At 44.7% G+C, this 10,249-nt stretch overlaps 1 protein-coding gene across 3 annotated transcripts; it reads right to left on the bottom strand.

The window, feature by feature from the left end:
* Positions 1-327: 327 nt before the first annotated feature.
* On the bottom strand, positions 328-9,823 carry LOC123994052 (DAP3-binding cell death enhancer 1-like). 3 transcript variants are annotated; one of them, XM_046296538.1, is made up of 11 exons: positions 9,604-9,823; positions 4,797-4,914; positions 4,431-4,533; positions 4,119-4,263; positions 3,711-3,881; positions 3,165-3,250; positions 2,858-3,076; positions 2,590-2,751; positions 2,374-2,466; positions 2,104-2,257; positions 328-1,975 (listed from the first exon to the last, which is right to left on the bottom strand). In XM_046296538.1, the coding sequence occupies exons 1-11, from the start codon at positions 9,632-9,634 to the stop codon at positions 1,797-1,799; spliced, it is 1,461 nt and encodes a 486-aa protein (XP_046152494.1). In that variant the 5' UTR covers positions 9,635-9,823; the 3' UTR covers positions 328-1,796. The 3 variants fall into 3 exon arrangements, with proteins under 3 accessions (XP_046152494.1, XP_046152493.1, XP_046152495.1); XM_046296537.1 differs by having other exon boundaries at positions 328-1,978; positions 9,604-9,821; XM_046296539.1 differs by lacking the exon at positions 9,604-9,823 and adding an exon at positions 5,219-5,620 and having other exon boundaries at positions 328-1,978.
* Between the last annotated feature and the right edge of the window lie 426 nt (positions 9,824-10,249).

Here is a 10,249-nt window from a genome sequence, read left to right as displayed (position 1 = left end):
GCATAAAGAGTTAGTCTGGAAGAGACATCATTGGGCAGATCATGGCGGGGTCTTCCTTTGTAATCCGTAATGGCCTGTAACCCCTCGCCACAATGTGGCGGGCGTTGAAGCCTGTGTTGTATGATTCCACCTTATTCCTAAATTGTCCTTGTGCGTATCAGATGACTCTGCGGAGGTCGTAGCGGGACTTCTTGTACTTGTTCCTGTCTTAAGCCGTAGCCTCAGGGTTGTCTGCGATAGAGCTTACTATAGGCTTTGACAACAATGCAGTTTCCCAGATACTTAATGACATTTTCTGCACATCTCAATGACACACAGGCTGGGTTGTATAAAATAGCGTTATATTTTTATTGGTGTTAGACACCTTGTGCATTCAGCAACAGTAGAGTTCCTAAAGCATGAGAAAATACAACATAGTGACTTATCAATGAAAATACATACATGCACATAATACACAAGCCTCAAGTTAAAGCCCAGGCCCCGTTAGAGAGTATCTTTATGTTTTCAATTACTGGACAGAGTTGGATAGTTAACCCCTGATAATAAATGGCAACATTGTTGGTAGTTTATGATAAACTTTGAAAAAAGGACAAAAATAAAAATCACTTTTCATTCACATTCTTTTAGCCAAACTCTATGCCATTTTAAACAGGGTCAAGTACACACCAGAGACACTGTACTTAGAGGCATAGCAGGCTAAGGCACACATTACACTAAATGGCCAGTTTATTAGGTACACCACTCCATTTCACAAAAATGGTTCGATCCTACAGACAGTGAGTCACGTGGCCGTGGCCTGCTTTATAAAGCAGACGGGCATTGATGCATTGTTACTGTTCGATTGACGTTAGAATGGACAAAACGAGAGACCGAAGCGACAATGAGCGTGGTGTGATCGTCGGTGCCAAGCACGGTGGTTCCAGTATCTCTGGAATGGCCGGCCTCCTGGGATTTTCACGGGTTTAACGAGAAGGGTGCGACAAACAAACATCCAGTCAGCAGCAGTCCTGTGGGCGAAAACAGCTCGTTGATGAGAGGTCGATGGACAATGGCCAGAATCGTGCAAGCTAACAGGCGTATCAGCTAAAAACAAGAAGAAGCAGCTCCAATGGATCACCAACACTGCTGCAACTGAAAACCTTTGCCTGTTCCGACGAATCCCAGTTCCTGTTGCGTCATGCTGATGGCAGAGTCAGGATTTGGCGTAAACAGTGTGAGTCCATGGCCCCACCCTGCCTGGTCTCAATGGTACAGACTGGTGGCGGTGGTGTAATGTTTTCCTGGAAAATATTAGATCCCTTGATACCAATTGAGCAATGTTTCCATGCCCCAAAGAATTCAGGCTGTTCTGGAGGCAAAAGGGGGTCCGACCCGATAGTAGATAGGTCGTACCTAAGAAACTGGCCACAAAGTATATCTCAATACCATCTTTCTACCCACAGGGCAGTTTATTGTACCACAACTGGCCAAGCTTGTGCCATGAGAGCATTACATTGGAAAAACACTGATAAAAGGTATTGAGGAAAAGTCAACAGGTAAAGCCATACCTCATATCTGACATGCATGTCTTTCAGACATGTATTGCCGTCTCCCATACTTACACACACGTTCCTCAAAACATTGACCTACACTACATACACATCCAGTTCTAAGTGCTGACAGTGAGAAACAACAGAGTGGTTAAACATGTGACCATGCTTTCCCTTTTCATCCTTATCCAATCACAACGACATTCGGAAGTCATGACTGTGTGCGCTAACTATCCCACTCCTAGAGTCCACCTTACGGCGTTCCCCTCAAAGCTGGGGGAGGGAGGGCGGAGGGGGACCCATACTCCCTGTGCTCCAGGAGTGTGGGAGGGGAAGGGTGGGGCCACTGGAGGGTAGGACAGGGGAGGGGAGGGTGGAGAGTGGTTCCCGCAGACGGTGCGATACGGAGAAGCACGGACAAGAGTGGATAGAGCGCAGGACGGCATCTTCTAGAGGGAGAGAAAGGGGAGATCATATCAGAAGAATCTATTTCATTCAGATGTGTAAATAAGAGGTTTTAGGGCAAAAAAGCTAAGTGCAAATCTGAATTGAGTGAGAGTGTGTGTATCCTTACCCTCCACTCCACACGGGGGCGTCAGTAAAGTCTTGGCCTGGCTGCTTCCTGCCTGGGCAGCCTGCTGATAAAACCCTACTGCTGTTCTGAAACACTGAGGCACCCCGAACCCACTCTCATAACACTGGCCCAGGAACAGCAGCGCCTCGCTGTCCTACACATACCGATAGAGAAACACACATCTGATTCACACTACACTGAACTGAGAACAGGTTATGATGGATGAGTGAATGACAGTTGTTGAGTTTATGTGTAGAGGATGTCACCCACGCCGCTCTCTGCTGCCATCTTCAGGTAGTGCACCGACTTACGGCCATCTCTGACTGGCTCCTGTGAGAACAGGGAACCCAGATACACTTGGGCCTGAGAGAGAGGGGAACGAGAGAAACAGGAAGACAGAATAAGACGACTTAAAATCATTGACTTTCAAATGTTATCTTTTTGGCCAAGTCACACAATCATAAGAGACACTTCCTTCTCACTCACCTCTTTCAGTCCAGCTGAGGCAGCCTGTTGCAGCAGGCTGATGGCTGAGTCCAGGTCCTTCTGTGTGCTCTGCTGCCCTCTGCTGTTGAGGAGGAGTTTGGCACAGCGGTACTGAGCCTGACTGTGACCCCCAGACGCTGCTTGGCTGTAGAAGTGAAGAGCCTGGAGAGTGAAAACCATGAGGGGAGTCATGAGAGAAATGGGACAGGGAATTACGAATACCACCAATGTTAAAAGTCCAGATTTGGACTGTGCAAGTGTTTCTTACCTTCTCCCCGTCTTTGCCTACCCCCCTGCCTTTCTCGTAACAGACTCCAGTGTTGAACTGAGCCTTGCTGTAACCCCGTCTGGCTGAGGCCAGGAAACAGGAGAAGGCTGCATCATAGTCCCCAGTCTTCGCACTCTCCAGACCGATGATGTTGAGGACTACAGGAACACTGGAGTCGGCCACCTGCTGGAGGTTCTGGGCAGCCCCTGCTAGAGCATCCTAAAGATCACAGGGTCAGAGGTCATGAACAGAAGGCCGCTTCACAAACAGACAGGAGTTAAAACAGAGGATCAGCCTAAAAACATACCTGCTCATTCTGCTGCAGAGGCGCTTCTCGCTTTCTGGCTCTGCGTTTGTCTTCAGGATGGGAGGACTTTGAGAAGGACGTCTCCTCTGTAACATGGGGAGAATCGAGAATAAAATGTGTGCATGCGTTTAGGCCTGTGTTTGTAAATCAAGTCATCCGGTAGGCATGAATATGTAAAGTATAACTATAATATAACTATACGAGTACAATTTCATATAAGAGAAATATAGTTACCCTGACCATTCACTGTTAGAATGTAAAGGGTGGCAGATAGCCCAGAGAGGAGAGCCAGCAACCGGAGGGTTGCCAGTTCAAATCCTGGGTCCGAAAATCTATTGGGAAGTGAGCTGGCAACCAAGGGCTGCTGGTATTAAATCCTAGATGCCATTGAGAAAGGCACTTAAACCCCACAACGACAGCACAACACAGTGTGTTCGGAGAGGTCGGGTTAAAAGCGTCAAATAAAGTCACATTCTGGTTGAGAGCTTGTCTGCAATTGGCCAATAAAGTGATTTAAACCTCTTGAAGGCAGAATGTGAGACTGACCTCTTCCAGAGGAGTGGTGACAGTCAGCGAGGAAGCCGTCAGCGATCGCATCTCCATGGAGCTGGTCAGAGCTGCTGTAGCCGTTACTGCTGCCGCTGCGTTGCTGGGCCTGCTGTCTCTGTGGCAGACAGCTCACACTCCTCCCTCTGGGTAGCACATCACAGCGAGACACTGGACGTACACAAAAGGAAGGAGATCAGACTCATTCTGCATTCATGTACTTTTAGAATGCTAGCGCGCGCGCGTGCACACACACACACACACACACACACACACACACACACACACACACACACACACACACACACACACACACACACACACACACACACACACACACACACACACACCTTAAAATCATTCACTGGATGAATTGCTTGGGATTCTAGTGGTTGTGACATAACTCACGCATCTCCAGTAGGACGCGGTAGTCAAACTTCTGCAGGGTGTCCTGTACGGCCAGGCATCCTGTGTTCGGATTGGGTTCGGCCCCAGAGGAGACTCGAGAGTGGACCCTCCTACAGATCTGCATCAACAGAACGGCAGCTGCCCCCTAGAGAAAGGTTATACGTCAACTTCACCATCGCCATGGGAAATACATGTTAGCAAATTTGGGAAAACGTGTCTGTAGTCTACATTTTAGGTGGAAGAGTGACGGTTCACTGGGAATGCAGGGTAATGTGTTTGTGACTGCGTGTTGGTTTCGTGGCCAGGTCATACCCAGCCCACAGCATCCAGAGCAGTGTAGCGCGGGAGCCCATCGTAGCAAAACTGAGAGGTCCTCTTCTTCCACCACTGGTCTCCATCCTCCCCTTTCTGAGAGCTGAGAGAGATGGAAAGAGAAAGGTAAAAGTGGAAAGAGTGAGAAAATAAAAGTGGGTGATATGAGTGACATTTTTATAGACTTGTAGAGGTTGTATTAAGTCATCCCGGCAGGAGCCTCAACAGAGTCACGAGAGAGGGTGTATGTCCCCATTTCCCCCCAACAGCAGTCTACATGCACAGCAGAGACAGGCCAGGGCCCACAGGATGATGCAACCAGCTGCAAGGCTAGCGAGGAGGGAGGAAAATGAGGGGATGAGGTACCTGCTGTCGGGGGAGTGCCGGCTGGTGGAGAGGAAGGTGGAGGAGTGGATGACGTCATCCTCCACGTGATGATTCTGAGACAGGCGCAGGGGGGCGTTGCCATGGCACCGGCTAAAAACTGGGAGCGGGGGACGGGACAAGATGGGTTGTAATTGAGTTAACCTGGAAGATACTGCTGATACCATCTGCACTTCCGCTGCACATTTAATAGTGGGTTAAAGTCACATGCACAGAGCACAAGCATTAGCCTTTTTTAATATTTCATATATATGCATTTCAATAAGAGGCCGTCTTAAGTAGTTGTGTATTCTGTGCAACACAGGTCTTTATCGTCATCAGGATGTTCAAACAAACCACAAAACATAAGGTGTCACTCAACAGGTTACAGCAGTGGTTGGTTAGTCAATGTTTTGTAAACAGACCCCCAACCGGCTGAAACCCAAACAGGCTGGCTGATCACGGTTGGCACGGTGTAGGCTCGCCAACTGAACTCAACTCCAGGATCGGAGTTGCCTGGAAACCTGAATTGCAGAAATGAGCGTTTGACTCTGAAAAGTTTCCTCTCACGACCTCTACAAGCCAGAATCTTGAATAAAATTATATTTTAACGTACTTCGCCGGTTGTCCACGTGGTTGGCCCTTTTGACGGTAGGATTACGAGACACTATAATATGCAGAGGAAAGTATAATCACATAATTACATAAACTTTTCAAAGTACCGATAGTGCATTCGTGTTTCCTGTCACCTGAAGCATGCACATAACCATAAACATGTGCACGAGCTCTGCAAGTATCCATGCATCTCGTGAATCTATTTTTATCTTGTGCACTTGCTTAAGGTGATAGAAATCTGAATACACTACCAGTGCTTTGAAAAGTTTGTGATTATATACTAAACAAAAACATCAAATGCAACACGTAGTGAACATTTTTCCAAAGCTTACTTCTTGCAAATGTTGTTTACATCCTCTTCACCAGGTCTTGACCTGACTGCAGTTCTCTGTCGTAACAGACTTCAGTGGGCAAATGTTCCCATTCGATGGCCACTGGCACGCTGGAGAAGTGTGCTCCTCACAGATGAATCCCGGTTTCAACTGTACCGGGCAGATGGACTCACGTGAGTGAGCCGTTTGCTGATGTCAATGTTGTGAGCAAAGTGCCCCATAGTGGCGGTGGGGGTACGGTACGGGCCAGGATAAGCTACGGACAACACAATTGCATTGGATCAATGGCAATTTGAACGCACAGAGATACCGTGACGAGATCCTGAGGCGCATTGTTGTGTCGTTCATCCCCCGCTATCACATCCATGCTCCAGCATGATAATGCATGGCCCCATGTTGCAAGGATCTGTACACAATTCCTAGAAGTGGAAACTGTCCCAGTTCTTTCATGGCATGCAAACTCACCTGACCTGTCACCCATTGATCATGTTTGGGATGCTCTGGGTCGATGTGTACGACAGTGTGTTCCAGTTGCCGCCGATATCCAGCAACTTCGTGAAGCCATTGAATAGCGAGACAACATTCCACGATCAACAGCCTGATCAACTCTATGCGAAGGAGATGTGTCGCACTGCATGAGGCAAATGGCGGACACACCAGATACTGACTGGTTTTCTGATGCACGCCCCTACCTTTTTTTAAGGTACACTACATGATCAAAAGTATGTGAATACCTGCTCGTCGAACGTCTCATTCCAAAATCATGGGCATTAATATAGAGTTGGTCCATATTGAGGTCAGGGCTCTGTGCAAGCCAGTCAAGTTCTTTCACACCGATCTCAACAAACCATTTCTGTATAGACTCCACTTTGTGCACGGGGGCATTGTCATGTTGAAACAGTAAAGGGCCTTCCCCAAACTGTTGCCACAAAGTTGGAAGGACAGAATCGACTGGTATGTCACTGTATGCTGTAGCAGCCCCTGATCATTATTCCTCCTCCAAACTATGTAGTTGACATTATGAATTAGGGCAGGTAGCGTTCCCCTGGCATCCGCCAAACCCAGATCCGTCAATCGGAATGCCAGATAGTGAAGCGTTATTCATCACTCCAGAGAACACTTTTCCACTGCTCCAGAGTCCAATGGCGGAGAGCTTTACACAACACCAGCCAACGCTTGGCATTGCACATGGTGATCTTAGGCTTGTGTGCGTCTCTCTGCCATGGAAACCCATTTCATGAAGCTCCCAACGAACAGTTATTGTGCTGACGTTGCTTCCAGAAGCAGTTTTGAACTCGGTAGCGAGTGTTGCAACTAGAGGTCGACCGATTTAATCGGCATTGCCAATTAATTAGGGCTGATTTCAAGTTTTCGTAACAATCGGTAATCAGCATTTTTGGATGCCGATTACATTGCATTCCACGAAGAAACTGTGTGGCAGGCCGAGTACCTGTTACGCGAGTGCAGCAAGGAGCCAAGGTAAGTTGCTAGCTAGCATTAAACTTATCTTATAAAAAAACTTAAACCTTCACATAATCACTAGTTAACTACATACAGTTGATGATATTACTAGGTTAACTAGCTTGTCCTGCGTTGCATATAATCAACGCGGTGCTTGTTAATTTATCATAGAATCACAGCCTACTTCACCAAACGGGGGATGATTTAACAAAAGCACATTTGCGAAAAAAAGCACAATTGTTGCACGAATGTACCTAACCATAAACATCAATGCCTTTCTTAAAATCAATACACATTTTTTAAAACCTGCATATTTAGTTAAAAGAAATGCATGTTAGCAGGCAATATTAACTATGGAAATTGTGTCACTTCTCTTGCGTTCATTGCACACAGAGTCAGGGTATATGCAAGAGTTCGGGCCACCTGGCTCGTTGTGAACTAATTTGCCAGAATTTGACATAATTATGATATAACATTGAAGGTTGTGCAATGTAACAGCAATATTTAGACTTACGGTTGCCGCCCATTCTATAAAATATGGGACGGTTCCGTATTTCACTGAAAGAATAAACGTTTGGTTTTTGAAATGATAGTGTCCGGATTTGACCATATTAATGACCTAAGGCTTGTATTTCTGTATTTATTATATTAATAGATTTATTATATTAATTAAGTCTATGATTTGATAGAGCAGTCTGCCTTTAGTGGTGGTAGGAAGCAGCAGGATCGTAATCATTCAATCAAACTTGACTGCGTTGTCCCAGCAGCTCTTAGCAATGCTTGCTTCACAGCGCTGTTTATGACTTCAAGCCTATCAACTTATCAAGATTAGGCTGGCAATACTAAAGTGCCTATTAGAACATCCAATAGTCAAAAGGTATATTAAATACAAATGGCATAGAGAAAAATAGTCGACGCGTCTTAATTCCTATAATAACTACAAGTTAAACTTCTTAACTGGGAATATTGAACCACCAGCTTTTATTCTCATGTTTTGAGCAAGGAACTTAAACATTTGCTTTTTTACATGGTACATATTGCACTTTTATTTTCTTCTCCAACACTGTGTTTTTGCATTATTTAAACCAAATTGAGCATGTTTAATTATTTCTTCGAGACCTAATAGATTTGATTTATTTATGGATTATATTAAGTTAAAATAAAAGTGTTCATTGTTCATTCAGTGTTGTTGTAATTGCCATTATTACAAAATATTTAAAAAAAGATATATAATAATTTGTCTGATTAATGGGTATCGGCTGTTTATTGGACCTTCAATATCAGCGATGAAAAATCATAATCGGTCGACCTCTAGTCGCAACCAAGGACAGACAATTTGTACATGCTTCAGCGGTCCCGTTCTGTGAGCTTGTGTGGCCTACCACTTCACTGCTGAGCCGTTGTTGCTCCTAGATGTTTCCACTTCACAACAATAGCACTTACAGTTGACCAGGGCAGCTCTAGCAGGGCAGAAATTTGACAAAACTGACTCGCTGGAAAGGTAGCATCCTATGACAGTACAACATTGCAAGTCACTGAACTCTCTCTAATGTTTGTCTATGGAGATGGCATGATTGTGAGCTCAATTTTATACACCTGTCAGCAACGTCTGTGGCTGAAATAGCCAAATCTACATAAACAATATATACAAAAGTGTCTTTATTCCCAGTCATGTGAAATGAATAGATTAGATTAATTTATTTCAATTGATTGATGTCCTTATATTAACTATAACTACAATCTTTGGAATTGTTTCCTGTTACGTTCATCATTTTGTTCAGTGTACTTTCCTGTGGGTATATTGTCTCGTATTATTTCCGCCAAAAGGACCAATCGCACCGACAACCGGTAAAGGACCATCCGCACCGGTAAAGTATGTTAACATATAATTTCATTCAACATTCTGGCTTGTAGAGGTCGTGAGATAACTTTCCTTATGTAAAATGTCTGGCCGACGTAGAATTCAATGCAATTCTCCGTCGGATTTCCAGTCAACGACTCGAGTTGAGTTTAATCGGCTAAGTGAAGGATGTGTCAATTTAAGTACCCATATAACAACGTTTTGTGGAGCAGAAAGTAGTACCCAAATGCTGGTTTACGCATACAATGAGCATGATCTGCCTCAGTTTTAAACAGACGTCCTGCATAAATTAGTGCATTCTAGAAATTTAGAGTTACGAGCTGGCAAGCATGTCAATGATTTTAGTTCGTGCGCATAACACTGTAACGTTACTCTCATGCCAAATCAAATATTAGCTAGCTGGATAGATAATTGATTTGCAAATCTAGATAAAACAATGTTACACTTCTATAGACGAATCTAGCAAACTTCGACCCGAGTGCATAAACAAGGCTGACTAGCTAAAGTTAATGGAGAAAATTGTTAATGATATTAAGTTTACCTCTTCCAACAAACCCTTGTACTCTCCACATATTTCGTTGTCCTAGGGCGAGTCTCAAGATGAATATTTCTACATAATTGCGCTAAATGAGTCTCTAAAAAAATATCCAGGGGAGTTTTCTCTCCATGAGTACAGTAACGTTCGCTCTACCTAACTGGAAAAATTAAGTATTGAACAGTCACGAATCATTTAGGAAGGTGGCGGGCAACGTCACCCGGAAATAGCAAAACGTCAAGTGATGCAAGAAGGTTGTTTGCGGTTACACATTGTCATCTAGCGGCTATCATGGTTAGAACAAATCTAATAAAAACACATTTTAAGAAAAAAATATTATTTTTATTTACCCCCGAACAAATCCTCCCTTAACCCGGACGACGCTGGGCCAATTGTGCGCCGCCCTATGGGACTCCCGATCAGGGCCGGTTGTGACACAGCCTGGGAACGAACAAGGGTCTGTAGTGAGGCCCTAGACCTCTGCACCACTTGGGAGAACTAAATCAAATCAAATTGTATTTGTCACATGCGCCGAATACAACAGGTGTAGTAAAACGTACCGTGAAATGCTTATTTATAAGCCCTTAATTAACGAACAATGCAGTTTTAAGAAAGAAAAAAAAGACTTACGAAAATATTAAAGTGCAACAAT

Source organism: Oncorhynchus gorbuscha, linkage group LG13 (genome assembly GCF_021184085.1).
Source record: "Oncorhynchus gorbuscha isolate QuinsamMale2020 ecotype Even-year linkage group LG13, OgorEven_v1.0, whole genome shotgun sequence".
Taxonomy (NCBI): domain Eukaryota; kingdom Metazoa; phylum Chordata; class Actinopteri; order Salmoniformes; family Salmonidae; genus Oncorhynchus; species Oncorhynchus gorbuscha.
Note: the sequence above shows the minus strand (reverse complement) of the source record. Positions and strands in the feature narration are given on the sequence as shown.

Excerpts from the sequence above, each read along its gene's own strand:
- LOC123994052 (XM_046296537.1), bottom strand. The coding sequence starts at position 9,634 with ATGTGGAGAGTACAAGGGTTTGTTGGAAGAG. Across the intron at positions 3,251-3,710 it reads TCACCACTCCTCTGGAAGAG|AGGAGACGTCCTTCTCAAAG; the intron begins GTCAGTCTCACA and ends CCCATGTTACAG. Across the intron at positions 3,077-3,164 it reads CTCTGCAGCAGAATGAGCAG|GATGCTCTAGCAGGGGCTGC; the intron begins GTATGTTTTTAG and ends TGTGATCTTTAG.